Here is a 17076-nt window from a genome sequence, read left to right on the forward strand (position 1 = left end):
GGGGTCCGGGGGCTGGGCCTGGGGTTGGGCCCGCGGCGAGCCAGACCTTAGGGAGCAAGTGGGGTAGAGTGGGGCGGGGCAGGGCCCAGCTGGAAATGGGGCGCTGCAGGGCTGGGAACCGACCCTGAGCTCGTCTTGCGTGGGGAGAGCCGAGTTCAGAGGGCGCGGGAGGCGGAGACGTGAAGTCAGGGCTGAGTGGGCGGAAAAGAGCCTGGGCTGAGGTGAGGCCCAGAAGCGGGTATTGACAGATGGAGCTGGCATCCGAGGAACACACTTGGGACGGAACACATTTTCGTAATGTCAGGCTGCTGCAACTTGTCCAATTCCTCTTGGTTTGTCTTTCGGAGGCAGCCCTGAGTCCCTCACTGCCTCACCACATTGCATTGCCTGATTACCTCAGGTCCCGGTGGTGCTCCGATTTCCTCTTTGTCCAGCCCTGGGACTCCTTCCCTGTGGCTGCTACTCTTAATGAGAAACGATGTGACACAAGTAAAGGTGCCTGGCCACTTGGTCTACCATGCAATGTCTCTATTAAGACTCTCAGCTCCTTTTGTTTAAAAAAAAACCTTGAGTCTTGGTACAATGTGTTTGACTTCTTGAGGGCAAAGAAGGTGGGAGAAGGGGAAGGAAACTTCTAATCTTTGCTGCAACTCCAATAATGAAATGACTCTTGGTTTTTCCTTTATTTTAACAGACATGGCCACCAGTCACCCAGCAGGACACGTGCAACTGCCCCGAGCTGATGCCATACGTTCACGTCTCATTGATACTTTCTCTCTCATCGAGCATCTGCAAGGCTTGAGCCAAGCTGTGCCACGACACACTATCCGAGAGATACTTGGTCAGCATTCTGTTTCTTAACTAGCATAAATTTAAAACTCCCCTTCACACCCTCAAAAGAGTAGGAAACAAGGACAATTTTAAGGATGAAAAATTCAGGGACGATTGGTTTGGTTGCTAGTTTGTAAATGATACCAAACTTGATAAATTAAGGGCTTTATAAGTAAAGCTCTTTGAACCCAGGAGATAGGACCCATGTTGCTCACTTTTAGGCCTAGGATAACTATTAGCTCTGGCTGATTTGGAAGTTTCTACCAAAGACCCTGAAAACTTTGAGGGTTGAATCTGTGTCTTTTCTCTTGGGCATTGACAGTGTTGGTCATAAGCAATGTATTAGCTCTTACTTCAAACTAATGTCAGTTGCTGTAAGAACAGCAAGGCAATCCCCTGCATTACAGGACCCGTTATGTAACCAGTATTCCTGCCCCGGTCCTACCTGCTCTCCATATCACCCAGAGACTTCTCTTTATGTTTATCCACTGTGCCCTTTATTTTCTGGTATAGATCCTTCCGGTCAGAAGAAGCTTATGTTGGGAGATCAACACCAGCTTGTGCGCTTCTCCATAAAGCCTCGACATGTAGAACGTATTACACGTGGCCGGAGACTGATGAGCAGGCTTCATGTGCGCTACAGTCAGAGGCCACCTCTTTCCTTGTGGGCTGGATGGGTCCTTGAGTGTATCCTTTCATGCCCCTCACTTTTATCCCATGCCTTTACTGTCTCTCTTGCCTCATCATCTGCCCGATGACTGACTTTCCCTTTTCCAAACTCCATTTTCTTCTCATCCTCACTGGTTCTATTCTTACCCTTATTATTTCACCTGTATAAAAAAGAATTCCACTCTGGATGTTTCCTTAAGAGAAAACAGGCCCTCTCTTCACAAACTTCATCATCTTTCTCATCTTTTTGAATACAGTCGTTCTGATGGTTGAAATAGGTGAGAACTGACATTAAATGAAAGAGGAAGTGGCTATGAGTCATTTTTCCTATAAATTGATCATTTTTCATTTCTCAATGTTACTTGAATTGTGATAAGGACACCTATATTGAGTCTCCTGGAGTATGATTTATGCAACTGTTAAGACCTGGAAACATTTGGAGGGCTTTCAAAGAGTATGGTAGATACAAAGCAAGCTAGACACTGAAGAATATAATAGAGTTACACGAAACCAAAGATGGGAAGACCAGTTATATTTCTTGTGTCAGTTTAGTTTAATATTTGTTTGAATTAGCCTTTTGTATTAGAGGTATTGGTTGGTGCCTGTCAGTAACTGATATCACATTTACATTTTTTACAAGTATGTCAAATATTAAGTACAAATAAGAAAGCTCACAAAGTGTGTAAAGTTAGACACAACTAAAATATTGGATGAGCCGAAAAATGACTTAAGAGTAATTGACTCTAAAATCAGTCCTAAATTATATGAAATGTATTAGAAGTAAAAGAACATCTGGAAAATCAGCTCATTTGATTATCACCTCAAACATATTGCTCAGAAATGAAAAGGACAGTACTTACTTCCTTGTTTCATCCTCACTGTTTTGAGGAACTTTCCCATTTAAAAATCCTTTAATGTAGGGGCACCTGGGTGGCTCAGTCGGTTGAGCATCCGACTTCAGCTCAGGTCATGATCTTGAGGTTAGTGAGTTTGAGCCCTACATCAGGCTCTATGCTGACAGCTCAGAGCCTGGAGCCTGCTTCTGATTCTGTCTCCTCTCTGTGCTCCTCTGCTGCTCATACTTTGTGTCTCTTGCTCTCTCAAAAAAAAAAAAAAAAAAATAGATATTTAAAAAAAAATTTTAAGTATTTTAATGCAATCAGGTCAAAGATATTTAAATATACAATACTTGATGTCATTGATCCACTACAGTATACTATATACTTTGAAGTATTTTATTTTCTCCCCATTGTGGTAAGGATTTTGAACTAAGTCACCCACATTTCCAATTTCTTTTACGATAACTGGCATGTATTTGCCTTGAGGGGTTAGGGATATAGTCTTAAGCCTTGGAATAAAGTAAACAGCAATAAATGTACGGGATTTCCTAGATCTAATAGACAAATCAAAATAGAATACCCCTCTAGTTGGTAAAACAACCGGATATGAAACATGATCACTGTGCCATAGGATAGGTAGGTTGCCTGAGTGGGAATTACCTGACAAGTTCAGGAAAATTGTATTAAGTACGTTCTCATGGTAGAAAAGCAGGAGGGATTTTGCAAAGGGAAAGAATTTGTGACTAACAGATTTCTTTGAACAGGCTAATTCATATGATAAACGTTAAGACTGTTTAGGCTTTAAAAAATTTTTTTCCAGATCACAGAGAATGTTGTTACAGATGGGGGAAAAAATCATAATTAACAAGCAGTTCTCTAGATGAAAGCTCCCCAATCTTTTTTGTCTTGTGATTTTGTCTCCCAGTTAGCTCTAAACTTGAAAATCTCCCTAGGACTTTTAATCATTCCATTATTTGTATGTGATGTAAAATTTTTTTTAATATGTATTTCTTATTTTTGAAATCGTGAGTGAGGGAGGGGCAGAGAGAGAGGGAGACACAGAATCTGAAACAGGCTCCAAGCTGTCAGCACAGAGCCTGACCCAGGGCTCAAACTCAAGAACCGTGAGCAAACTCACAAACCGTGAGATGACCTGAGCTGAAGTCAGACGCCTAACTGACTGAGCCACCCAGGCGCCCCTCAACTTGCTTCTTTTTATCACATGCAAATTGGGGCACCTGGGTGGCTCAGTCGGTTGGTTAAGCATCTCACTTCATCTCAGGTCATTGTCTCATGGTTCATGAGTTTGAGCCCCGTGTTTGGCTCTGTGCTGACTGCTTGGGGCCTGGAGCCTGTTTTGGATTCTGTGTCTGCCACTCTCCAGCTCATGTGCGTAAGCTCTCAAAAGTAAAAACTTAAAAAAAAAAAGGAAGTTGAAGTAAAAATAATGCTTTAGACTAGCATATTATTCAATATTGTATTTTAATGTATATTATATAATGTAAAAAATTATGTTAGCTTATTTTCATTTTTGCCATTTTATAAGTGATTCGTGCTGTTTTTAAAGTAAATGTATAATTTCTTCATAAATGAATTTTTAAAGGCCATTATATATTGTTTGGTCCTGAGTCAAATATGTTTATTTTACGTTTTATGATTTTAAATGTAATTTTTTCTTCCTTTTTAAAAATTGAGATATACTTGATGTATTTCATTATATTAATTGCATAATAATAATTATGTATTATATGTTAAGTACATGTTAAGGTGTAGGTGTAAATTTAATTACAAATTAGGGTGTAAAAATTAGAAAAAAATCTACTTTCACAGTGATATTGGTAATTCTACTTTTCATTTTAAACATCAATTTGGTTTATTTTTTTAATTTTCACATTTTGTTTCCAAATGATGAGAGGGAGAAAAGTAAGAAGATTTGACTCATTTGCAATCCGTTTTCTGAAAATAACACATTGCAAGTGTGAATAGTCTATTTCTAACAAAAAAAATTTGTGTATAATGTCATTATAATGTTTTACATTGAGTTTGAAGTTCTAGAGATATCTTGTACTATATATAAGAATAATTCTGCAAGTTTATCTCAACATGATCTTCATCAGTTTCTATAAACTGCATTCATCTGATCAAAAACTTTATATAGCATTAGTGTTCCTTGCTTCATTGTGGATATAATGAGCCAAATCTTCTTTCTTTCCTGCCCCCATCATTTTTTAAAGAAAATATATAAGGGGCCCCTGGGTGTCTCAGTTGGTTAAGCATCTGACTCGTGGTTTCAGGTCAGGTCATGATCTCATGTGTTCATGAGCTCGAGCCCCTCATTGGGCTCTTTGCTGACAGTGTGGAGCCTGCTTGGAATTTTCTCTCTTCCTCTTTCTCTGCTCCTCCCCAACTTGTGCTCTCTCTCTCTCTCTCTCTCTCTCCCCTTCTCAAAATAAGTAAACATTTTTTAAATATTTTTAATAAAACACATGATTTGTCCACAAATGAATTCATTTAGTTATTTTTAAAAATTTTTAATGTTTGTATTTATTTTTGAAAGCAAGAGAGTGAGCAGGGGTGAGGTCGAGAGAGGGGGACAGGGTGTCTGAAGCAGACTCTGTGCTGATAGCAGAGAGCCTGATGGGGGGCTAAAAGTCCCAAACCATGAGATCATGACCTGAGCCAAAGTTGAAGTTGGATGCTTAACTGACTAAGCCATATCAGTTATTTTGGCATGGGAATGAAATATATTTTACGTATTATATGTTTTTAAATTTAATATTATGGATATAACCAGACAAAAAAACAGTAGCAATTTCAAATTGTTTAAGTGTCAAAATCTACACAGCAGTTTATGTTGTTCAGAGTGACTAAGTATGTTCTTCTAATCTCCATTAACAGCCATGATATCAGTCATAGTGCATTTGGAGGCTCTTAGATTGTTCCATTTCAAAAGGAAATGTATCAAATTATTATTTAGCTTTTTTTTAAGTTTATTATTTTGAGAGGGAGAGAGCATGTGCACGCAAGTGGGGGATGGGCAGAGAGAGAAAGTGAGAGAGAGACTCCCAAGCAGTCTCCCCACTGTCATTGCAGAGCCCAATGTAGGGCTCGAACTCATGAACCATGAGATCATGACCTAGGCCAAAATCAGAGTCAGACACTTAACCAACTGAGCCACCCATGCACCTCCCAAATTATTATTTAGCTTTTAAGCCTATTTTTATTTCATTGTGTTTTTTTTTTTTCTACAGCATGGTATACATCTATTAAATACATAAAAAAAATAAAGAGGCTGAAAGATAAAGGTGATGTTGAAGTATAGCAATTAGCAAACAGGATTCTAGAGAGAAAGTATAGGATTTAATTTGCTTTGCTGAACAAAATCAGTTTTAGAGAAACATGGGAAAGTTTTAAAAGCTAACAAATATAGAACCAAAAATTTTCTTATTATAAAGTATTTTTTTTTTTTTAACGTTTTTATTTATTTTTGGGACAGAGAGAGACAGAGCATGAACGGGGTAGGGGCACAGAGAGAGGGAGACACAGAATCGGAAACAGGCTCCAGGCTCCGAGCCATCAGCCCAGAGCCTGACGCGGGGCTCGAACTCACGGACCGCGAGATCGTGACCTGGCTGAAGTCGGACGCTCAACCGACTGCGCCACCCAGGCGCCCCTATAAAGTATTTTTTAATGTTTATCTATTTTGAGAGAGAGAGTGAGTGAGTGAGTGAGTGGGGGAAAGGCAGAGAGAGAGAGAATCCCAAGCAGCCTCTGAGCTGCCAGCACAGAGCCCAATGTGGGACTTGATCTCACGAACTTCGAGATCATGACCTGAGCAGAAACCAAGAGTCAGACACTTAACCAACTGAGCCACCCAGGTGCCCCTCAAAATTTTTTTTTTATTATAACTCAGTATGTCCTATGGATCTGGCTTCTTGTTTCTACTTCCCTTACCAAGCACTTTACATATCATGGCCCTACATTTTCATTCTATTCTCAAGACCCATTGCTTCTTTGTGAAGTTTGGGACCGGGGTACCAGTACAGCAGACAGTGTTGGTGGTAGTGAAAAAAGTAATCCCTTGGTGTCTCTGTGACCCCAGAGTGGGAAGGTAGTGACTTGCAGCTGTTAGACATATCAATACCAGCAGGAGATGAGTTGTAGCTATTTTTCACGGTCAATTCTGACCTCCCCTATATTTCACAGGTTGAAAAAATACTGGTGTTAAGAAGAGAAACAAAGTGGCTCAGTTGGTTTAGTGTCCAACTTTTGATTTTGGCTCACGTCATGATCCCAGAGTCATGGGACTGAGCCCTGTGTCAGCCTCTGCACTGAATGTGGAGGTGTGGAGCCTGCTTACGATTCTCTCTCTTACCCTGCCCTTCTCCCTCACCTGCACACTCTCTCTAAAAAAAAAAAAGAAAAAAAAAAAGAAAAATGAAAAATAAAACAGCAGTGGGCACAACTGTAGTTTATAATAGTTTCTGATCTGATCATTCTATATTATTCAGCCTCCCAGTTCCTTAACCTTTATTTGTCTTTCACTCTACTCTCACAGAATTGCTTGAATCCTCAAATACCAAACTGTGGTCACTGAAGCTGAGTCTGGAGGTGGCAGCTTGGTTCATCTTGCTTATTTTCATCTTGGAGATCCTTCTTATGTGGATATCCAGCTTTTTCCTCTTCTGGAAGAATGCTTGGAATGTGTTTGACTTTGTTGTCACCATATTGGTAAGGATAGGTATCCTGAGGAATAGTGTGGTGGGTTGAGGAATAAGCCTAGGTCAATCAAAATGACAAGAAAAGTTAATTAAATCACAAGACGAATTTCATTATTTTGATTTTTTTTCTAAAACTAAAGTCAGTCATTGCAGGAGTTGTTGGTATTAGAAGCAAGACAGAATCAAACCACAACATTAACCCCAACAATAACATCTGCCTGTTACTAAGCACTTATCAAGTGCCAGGCACTGTTGTGTTTTACATGTATTTTCTCAGTTGAGTTCCACAGCAACCCAATAAGATAAACATTATATTAATCCCCTTTTTATGTTTGAGCAAATTGAAGTGCAGAGTTTAAGTAATTTAGTACAAGAAGGCTGAATAGGAAACAGTCCCCAGAAAATGCTATTCAAGGGATAATGCCCAAGGAAATATGAAGAAGATGAGATAAAGAAGGGGTAACTGTGCATGGGTGCTTTGGGGTATATTGTACTCATAATCTATGTATTTCCTACAGTCCCTGCTTCCTGAGGTTGTGGTGCTGGTAGGGGTAACAGGCCAGTCTGTGTGGCTCCAGTTGCTAAGGATATGCCGGGTGCTAAGATCTCTCAAACTCTTTGCACGATTCCGTCAAATTCGAGTCATTATTTTGGCCCTGGTGAGGGCCCTCAAGGTGATTTGAGTGTTGCAGCTAAATCAAGTGGGCAGGGTGGGTAAACATGGGAGTTTAACATAAAACAAGTCTGGGTGTGTCAGAGAAGGCAATGAAAGACCCTATGAAATACCATTGGATGAGAAAGGGCTGGGGAAAGCTGCTGTGGGCTAGAGATAACTGGGCTTGGGAGTGGAAGTGAGGGTTTTGGTGGGAGTTTGCCAGGGTGGGCTTGACTCTGCTGTAGGTAGAATCAGCCTAGTCTGGCTCAGTGCTGACTTGGGGTCATGGCCTCTAGAGTATGACCTTCCTCTTGATGTTGCTGCTCATCTTCTTCTACATTTTTGCTGTGACTGGTGTCTACTTCTTTGAGGACTACACCCGTTCAACTCGCCAGGACCTGGAGTACCACATGTTCTTCTCGTAGGCAGGACTGGGGGAATCCCGGGTGGGGGGAGAGAATTTGGGCAAGAAACTGGGAACCTAGTCCAAAGTAAGTAATACAAAAAATATAGTCTATTTTAAGAAACTGGAATAGATCATAGTAAGGAGAAGGAAAGAGACAGCAAAAGAATAGTGAGTGGTATTAGCTCTGATTTTGAGGATAGAGTGACTAGTTCCAGGTTTGCTCTGGGTTTTGAAATTTAAACATACCCTCATCAGCCATCTTTAAATAGCAGTATATTTTAGTGATTAAGCTCTGGTTTCTATGCCTCAGTTACCTCTTCTGAAAAATGAGAATAATTGTAGCACTACCTTATAGCATAAGACTGAGGGATAAAAGTAATGCATCTTTGCACTTAGAATGGATTTTAACACAATAAGTGATCAACACCTGTTACTATGACTCTCAAACATGTCACTGGTTTTACCCCAAAGTCTCAGTATGGGCATTACACATGCACACACCTATACACATTCAAAAGTAAAATCCTGACAAGATCTTTGTCTAGAGAACACCGACTGCTAGTAGAAAATCAACTGGATTTAGATGAGATAGTTATGTATTAACCGGAATCCAATCTTGCCAGCACCTCTTAGGTCTCAGGCTAATAGGTAGCTTTGTAAGAGTATTCAGTTAGGGAAGTCCTAAATATTCATCCTGTTTAGGCCCTGATATTTTCAATAAGTTGTATTATGGAGAACTAGGAAGGAAAAAAGGAAAATTTATATACCTTCCTGAGACCTTTTATGACATATTCATTATTATTAATTATTTGGGATCACGTGTTTATGTCACATATCTGTCCGTTTACCTAAGAATCACTTCATACCAGAGAACTAAATAGGAATGATGTTTGCCAAATTTTGAAGTGATCTTTTAGGTGAAGGCCATAGAACAGTGAAAAACGATGTTACAAAAGAGATATGTAGTTGGTGATTTATTCAATTTTTTAAAATTCAGCCAGTACCTATTTATTGAGCACCTACTATGTTGTAGGCACTAATGGAATAGTGAGAGATATTCTTGGATTATTCATGATAAAGGAAAACCTAATAAAACAACCCTGACTGAAGAATGATTTGCTAAAAAATTGATAGAAAAGAAGCTGAAGTCAGAGCAAACTACAAAGAAATGTTATGTTGCTTTAAGAGTAGGAAAGATACCATATCTGAGAGATTTAGATCTCTGTTCTGTCTGTACCCACAACTCCTTTTTCTTTAGGGACCTTCTGAATTCCCTGGTGACAGTATTCATCCTCTTCACCATGGACCATTGGTATGCATTGCTTCAGGATACCTGGAAGGTGCCTGAAGTCAGCCGTACCTTCAGCAGCATCTATGTCATCCTTTGGTTGTTACTTGGTTCCATTATCTTTCGAAATATCATAGTAGCCATGATGGGTAAGCACAAAAGAGGTGAAACTTGGTTGAGAGGGGTAGTTGGGAATAAATTAGGATGAAAACTAGAATTAGTAAATTATGTATAGAGAGAACCTGAGGTACCAGGAAGGCTTGGGGCCTGGAATGGATATTTCACTTGGTTTCTCCCCACCCAAGCCCTCTCCTCAGGTCTATTCACCACTGTCTCCCAACTCCTAATGGCCCTTTCGGGCAGTTACTAACTTCCAGAATATCAGGAATGAGCTGAACGAGGAGATGACACATTTGGAGGTTCAACATAAAGCTGACATATTCAAGCGGCAGATTATCCAGAGGTCTGCTTTCCCATTTTCAAACCCAAGTTTAGTTCTGAAGAGTATCCTGACCTCATTCCCTGTTTCTACTCCTTGGCTTTGACCCCATTTTTCCCTTTGTGACAGAAAATTTACCCCAGGGTTAGAATTCCTCGCCTCTAGAACATTGCCTGATTCTTTATTCACCATTGGGACTTCCCCATTCATTTTTACCTTTTTACTACAATCTGTTCTCCTCACTCAGTTTTCTTCACTTTATGATCTGAATTCTTTTCTTTTTTCCATACTATGCTCCTGCACCAGTATAATTCTCTTCACTGTTCTGTGTTTTTTGCTCTGCAGGAGACAAAACCTGTCCCCTGAGGCACTGAGGTCAAGCCTTAGCAAAATGGATGCCAGGTTAGGAGAGTTTGTGTGAACTGAGATGGACACACAAGCAGGGAGAGGGTAGAAAATCAAAGATAAAGATTGACTTTGAGAGATAATCCATTTATTCAATAACTACTTATTGTAGTGAGTTGAATGGTAGTCCCCAAAAAGAAATTCCCATGGCCTAACCCCCTGGAACCTGTGAACATGACTTTATTTGGAAAAAGGGTCTTTGCAGATGCAGTTAAGTTAAGGATCTTGAGATGTGATCATCCTGGATTATCCAGGTAGGCCCTAAATGCAGTGACAAGGGCCCTTATAAGAGACAGAAGAGAAGAGAAGGAGATGTGAAGATGGAGATGGAAATCAGAGTGATGCAACACAAGCCAAAGGAAGCCAGTGAATGCCAGGCAACTGCCAGAAGCTAGAGCAAGCAATGAGCCTTCTTCCCTAGAGCTTCCAGAGGGAGTATGGCCCTGCAGACACCTTAATTTCAGACTTCTGGCTTCCAGAATTGTGAGAGGATACATGTCTGTTATTTTAAGCTGCCAAGTTTATAGTAATTTGTTGCAGCAGCCATAGGAAACTTACACAAGTACATTCTGTGAAACAGATCTTATTCTAGACTGTGAGTGTTCAGCAGTGGACAAGAGAGCAGAAGGAGAAATAAGAAACTCATTCGTCCATTCAAGACATAATTATTGATGTAAACATTTTTTTTATTAAGTAATCTCTGAATCCAACATGTGTCTTGAACTCACAACCCCGATATCAAGAGCCATGGGCTCTACTGACTGAGCCAGCCAGGTGCCCCAAGAAATAATTATTGAATATTTATTAGGTGTTTGGGATATATCAGTGAACAAAATAGACAATAATGCCTGTTCTCATGGAGCTTACATATGAGCAGGGGGAAAGATAATAAACAATGAATATATAAAATAAGTAGACTACTATATTAAAATATAAGCATTGTGAAAAAATAAAAATAAAATTAGAATAGGTTAAGGGAGATTGGAATATAGAGTGGAGGTTGCATATGGGTTATAATTTTAAACAAGGTAGTCATGATGGCCTCATTGAAAAAGTAATGACTGAACAAAGACTTGGAGACGAGGGGATTACTGTGTGGATATCTATGGAAAGAATGTTATAGGCAGAAAGAACAGCTAGTACAAAGGCCCTAAGCCAGAAGCATTCCCAGTGTGTTTGAGAAACAGCAAAGAAACCACTGTGACCAGGGGGGATATTGATAGATTATGAGGTCAGAGAGATCACGGAGACCTGATCCTGTAGGGCTGTGAGGGCCATTGCAGGGACTTAGGCTTTGACTCTAAGTGAAATGGGGAGCAGAGCCATGACATGAAATGACATTTAAGAAGGATCATTCTGGTTGCTGTGTTGATGATGTGCTATAGGAGAACAAGGGAAGGAGCAGTGACAAGTTAGAAGGCTGTGAAGCTATCCAGGCAAGAGGTGATGATGGCTCAGACCAGAGTGCTACCAATGAGAAAAGATATATTTTTAAGGTAGAATCAACAGGATTTCTTGATGGATTGGATGGGGTATAAGAGAAGTGTTAAGAAAGACTCCAAAGTTTTGGCCAGAGCAGCCAGAAGGATGGATTAGCTGAGATGAGGAAGGCTGTGAGTGGAAGAGGTGTGATGGGCAAAGAGTTCAGTTTGGGTTGAACTTGAGATGTCTGTTAGACTTGCAAGTGATTATATGTGAGTAAAAGTTGTACATACAAGTCTGGATCAAAGAGTGAAGTCTGGACTAGAGGTTTAAATTCACATTTAGAAGACATTTAAACTCAGGAGAAGAGAGCACTAAAGGAGTGACTGTAGATGAGAAAGATAAAAAGGCCAAGAGCTGAGACCTCTCAAGAGATAGAATTGAGGGGGCAAAGCTATAGTTGTGGTGTAACAGGCATAGAACTATAGAGTGAGGAGCTAAAATGTGGCAAAATAAGGTGGGACGTGAAATGTAGAAACCTGAGTAAAATGGAGCACAGAAGCTATGTGGTGAGGGGCAGTAATAGGGATATACCACATGGAATAATTGAAGTTGGAAGTGCTTACAAGCTCAAATTTTGGGAGCAATTTGGCCTTCATTGCCTTAAATCCCACCTTTAGGGGATGGCAAGGTCCAAGGCCAGAATAATGATTCAACTTGCTGTATCTCATAAAGGTATTTAAAGCAATAAAATTTCTCCTTTCACTTATAGAGATGCCAGTCAACAAAGGGAATCTTTGGAGTTATCAACAGCTTTTGAAGAAGAGTCTAAACACAGTGCTGATGAAGAGGGTTCAAGGGCATCTGTATCGAAAACAAAAGAGTCCTTGTCAAAAATGAAAAAGTCTGCCTCCTTTTCCTCCTCCTCCTCCTCTTATTCATCTTCCTCCTCGTCTTCATCTTCCCTGAATTCCTCCTCTTTTTCTGACTCCAGATATTTAGACTCCATTGGTAAGCAGAGGGTTTCTTCCATTTGAATTCAGACTTCTCCAGAGACATGCCATTCTTAATAGGACCTCTCCCACTATATCTACTTCCCAGTTTTCTCCACCAGTCTGACTTTGTGGTCTTAATTGCTTGCTTTGTGCTTTCTTTCATTTCCCCTGTACTTCTGCTTCACTTTGGATAAGTGTGACTGTGGCTGTCTTTGCTTATTGTAAAAAGTGGTCTCTTAGGGATGTACTCTTTTCCCTCTTTGCTTCCTGTTTACTCTTTCATCCCTGCGTTTTCCCCCACACCATAGGATCTTTTAGCTCTTACCCAACTTCCACAGACCTATATTTGTTTTTAAGAACCATTCCTCCCTCCAGGTCAGTTGGACTGGGAGACTCATGTGCACCAGAATCTGCCTGGGTTAATGGAAATGGATCAGGATGATCGTGTTGTTTGGCCTAGAGATTCACTCTTCCGATATTTTGAGTTGCTAGAAAAGCTTCAGTACAACCTAGAGGAGCGTAAACGGTTGCAGGAGTTTGCAGGTATGGATTTAGGGCAGTCATGGGGACCAGGGGTTAAGTACATTGGAGTAGCATATATAACTGGGGAGAAGGAGGAGGGTGTGCACTATTTTGGCATTTCAGCCTCTGAATTTCCACCTCAGACTTAAAAAGGCAAATCCTTGGTTTGGAGTGTCACATCCTTATGTCCTTATTTCTTAGAATCCAGAGAGAATCTGAGAGCTCTGCTTCACCAGTAGGGAAAATCTAAATCCTATAAGGTCTGACAGCTTGTTTCCCAAGAGGAACATGTCTAAATGCAGTTGTTGGGTATTAGGATAAGGTGGGCTCTTGCTCGATTTGTTCAGTCCACTCCTTTTTGCAAGCATTTCTTCTCTTTGAAGGGCATGTTTCAGACCTAAGCAGTAGGGCCTCAGGCTCAAGTTGGATAGCTGTGGGGATTAGAGAGCAGAAAGCTCACAAGTACCCCACTCTCCCCAACCCCCAAAAGAGGTTTATGAATTACAGGCTTTTCCTTTCAGCTTGTTCTAGTGTCAGCCCAGGCAGAGAGAAGTATGTATGTTATTTAAACAGCAGAATTAATTTAAGCAGAAAATTGCTTGCTCAAAATTATTTTCCCTAAATTTCTCCCTTGCAATTTTACCACATAGAGATGAATTTTGAGTTAATAAATTCTCCTTCTAAAAATACAAAACTGGAAGAGTTAGGGGCCATTTTTTACCATTTGATATGGATTAGTGGTGTCTTCCTTATACCATTGAGTTGAAATCAACTCAATGTGAAAATAACAATGAGGGAAGAGGAATGGGTTTGTGGTGGGTACACAAGGGCAATAAGAGGAATTTATTACATTGGAACATGGAATTTAGAGCAGGATGTCAAAGACAGGCTTTGCCTAGTTCAAAATGTTGCCTAAGGTTAATTCTGCTCTTTCGAGTTGTCCTCAGCCCTGCCTTCCCACTTGTTCTCTTGTTCTCTGGGAAAAGGAGAAGAAGGAGCAAGGTAGCTTCTTTAATCTGGGTTAATTCATTATGGCAAAGAGTACAGACTCATAGGGCTTACTATAAGTAAAGATTAGTGAAGATTTGTGTGGGAAAAGCAGGGTCTTCAAACATTTGCATGTCCTGAATATTTTTAACTTTTCAGTCTCACAGTCTCTTTCTTTACAGTGCAGGCACTGATGAACTTTGAAGACAAATAAAGCTGACAATGGATGGCTTCGATTTCTTTGGCAAAAGTTAATGAAAGAAATAGTTGGGAATGGAGAATTCTGAGTACAAATGTCTAATAAATACTGTTGATAACTGCTTAGTGGTCTGTCTCTGAGACATTGGGGATACTGAAAGGTATAAAGGTAGGTGGGGCCGATGGTCCTTGGCTTTTTACTCGTTCCATAGCTCCCTGAATCTCATGTTTTTCCTTTTCTTTTTAAAATTAAATTTAAAAAATTATAAATGATTATTTTGAGAGCAAGAGAGACAGAGAGAGAGAGACAGAGAGAGAGAAAATACACATGCACATGGGTGCATGTGTGAGCAGGAGAGGGGCAGAGAGAGAATCCCAAGCAGGCTCCACCCTGTCAGCACAGAGTCCCACATGGGGCTTGATGTCATGAACTGGGAGATCATGACCTGAGCCAAAATCAACAGTTGGACACTTAACCAACTGAGCCACCAGGCACCTCGATCTCACTTTTTTTTTTTTTTTTTAACTTTGTCATTGCAGCCCACACCATTCCTGCAACCTTTACTTCCTGATAGAGTCCTAATTTTACCCTCTCCCTCCCTAATGTGTACAGGCCTCTGGGAGTAGAAGGGTAAAGAGATCCCAGAAGCTGTAGTGTAACTGAGAACTTTTTTTTCATTGCCTGTTCTATGAACATTGCTTCTCCTATGCAACATTAAAATTTTTTGAAATAGTTCTCTAATTTTTTTTAATGTTTATTTATTTTTGTGTGTGAGAGAGAGAGAGAGGCAGAGTGCAAGCAGGGGATGGGCAGGGAGACGGGGAGACACAGAATCTGAAGCAGGATCCAGGTTCTGAACTGTCAGCACAGAACTCAACACAGGGCTTGAACTCATGAACCATGAGATCATGACCTGAGCCGAAATAAGATGCTCAACTGACCTAGGCCACCCCCCTTTTTAAAATTTAAATCCAAGTTAGTCAACATATAGTGTAATAATAATTTCAGGAATAGAATTCAGTGATTCATCACTTACATGTGATGATTCCAGTGCTCATTCCAACAAGTGTCCTCCTTAATGCCCCTTACCTCTTTAGTCTTTCCCTGCACCCAACACCCTGCCAGCAACCCTCAGTTGGTTCTCTGTATTTAAGAGTTTCCTATGGGGGCGCCTGGGTGGCGCAGTTGGTTAAGCATCCGACTTCAGCCAGGTCACGATCTCGCGGTCCGTGAGTTTGAGCCCCACGTCAGGCTCTGGGCTGATGGCTCAGAGCCTGGAGCCTGTTTCCGATTCTGTGTCTCCCTCTCTCTCTGCCCCTCCCCCATTCATGCTCTGTCTTTCTCTGTCCCAAAAATAAATAAACGTTAAAAAAAAAAATCTTAAAAAAAAAAAGTTTCCTATGGGTTGTCTCCCTCTCTGTACTATTTTTGCTTCCCTTTCCTTATATTCATGTTTTATATCTTAAATTCCACATATGAGTGAAAACATATGATATTTGTCTTTTTCTGACTTATTTCACTTAGCATAATATCCTCTAGTTCCATCCACGTTGTTGCAAATGGCAAGATTTCATTCTTTTCGACTGCCAAGTAATATTTCATTATATATATATATATATATATATATATATATATATATATATATATACACACACACACACACACACACACACAAAATATACAGATATATATGTATGTGATCCATTCATCTGCTGATGAATATTTGGGCTCTTTCCATACTTTGGCTATGGTCAATAGTGATGCTATAAACATTGGGATGCATGTGCCCCTTTGAATCAGCATTTCTCTATCCTTTGGATAAATACCTAGTAGTCCAAGTGCTGGTTCATAGGGTAGTCTATTTTTAATTTTTTTAAAGTATTTTTAGTATTTTAAGTTTATTTATTTTGAGAGAGACAGGGTGATTGGAGGAGGGACAGAGAGAGAGGGAGACAAAGAGTCTCCCAAGCAGGCTCTGTGCCACAAGCATAGAGCCCAATGTGGGGCTTGAACCCATAAACTGTGAAGTCATGACCTGAGCCAAAACCAAGAGTTGGACACTTAACCTCCTGAGCCACCTAGGCGCCCCTCTATTTTTAATTTTTTGAGGAACCTCCATACTGTTTTCCAGAGTGGCTTTTCCACCAGAGTGGTGTTTCCCACCAGCAGTGCAAAAGGATTCCTCTTACTCCACATCCTCACCAACATCTGTTGTTGCCTGAGTTGTTAATTTTAGCCACTCTGACAGGTGTGAGGTGGTGTCTCGTTGTGATTTTGATTTGTATTTTCCTGATAATGGGTCATGTTGAGCATTTTTTCATGTGTCTAATGGCCATCTGGATGTCTTCTTTGGAGAAGTGTCTATTCATGTATTTTGCCCGTTTCTTCACTGGATTATTTGTTTTTTGGGTGTTGAGTTTGATAAGTTCTTTATAGGTTTTGTATACTAACCCTTTATTTGATACATCATTTGCAAAAATCTCCTATTCCGTTGGTTGCCTTTTAGTTTTGTTGATTGTTTCCTTTGCTGTGCAGAAGCTTTTTATCTTGATGAGGTCTCACTAATTCATTTTTGCTTTTGTTTCCCTTGCCTCTGGAGACATGTCAAGTAAGAATTTGCTGTGGCCAAGTTCAAAGAAGTTGTTGCCTATTTTCTCTAAGATTTTGATGGCTTCCTGCCTTAGGTTTATGTCTTTAA

At 40.3% G+C, this 17076-nt stretch overlaps 1 protein-coding gene across 3 annotated transcripts; it reads left to right on the plus strand.

The window, feature by feature from the left end:
• The first annotated feature begins 29 nt into the window (after nt 1-29).
• Nucleotides 30-14499, plus strand: CATSPER2 (cation channel sperm associated 2). Of its 3 annotated transcripts, none has more exons than XM_047861104.1 (13): nt 30-495; nt 695-841; nt 1345-1518; nt 1710-1778; nt 6898-7070; nt 7579-7734; nt 8012-8136; nt 9380-9558; nt 9773-9872; nt 10194-10250; nt 12448-12686; nt 13046-13213; nt 14362-14499. In XM_047861104.1, exons 1-13 carry the CDS (start codon nt 249-251, stop codon nt 14391-14393), a joined length of 1866 nt encoding a protein of 621 aa, XP_047717060.1. In that variant the 5' UTR covers nt 30-248; the 3' UTR covers nt 14394-14499. The 3 variants fall into 3 exon arrangements, with proteins under 3 accessions (XP_047717060.1, XP_047717061.1, XP_047717062.1); XM_047861106.1 differs by having other exon boundaries at nt 33-221; XM_047861105.1 differs by lacking the exons at nt 1345-1518; nt 1710-1778.
• Nucleotides 14500-17076: the final 2577 nt, after the last annotated feature.

The sequence above is a fragment of the Prionailurus viverrinus genome, chromosome B3 (assembly GCF_022837055.1).
Source record: "Prionailurus viverrinus isolate Anna chromosome B3, UM_Priviv_1.0, whole genome shotgun sequence".
Lineage (NCBI taxonomy): Eukaryota > Metazoa > Chordata > Mammalia > Carnivora > Felidae > Prionailurus > Prionailurus viverrinus.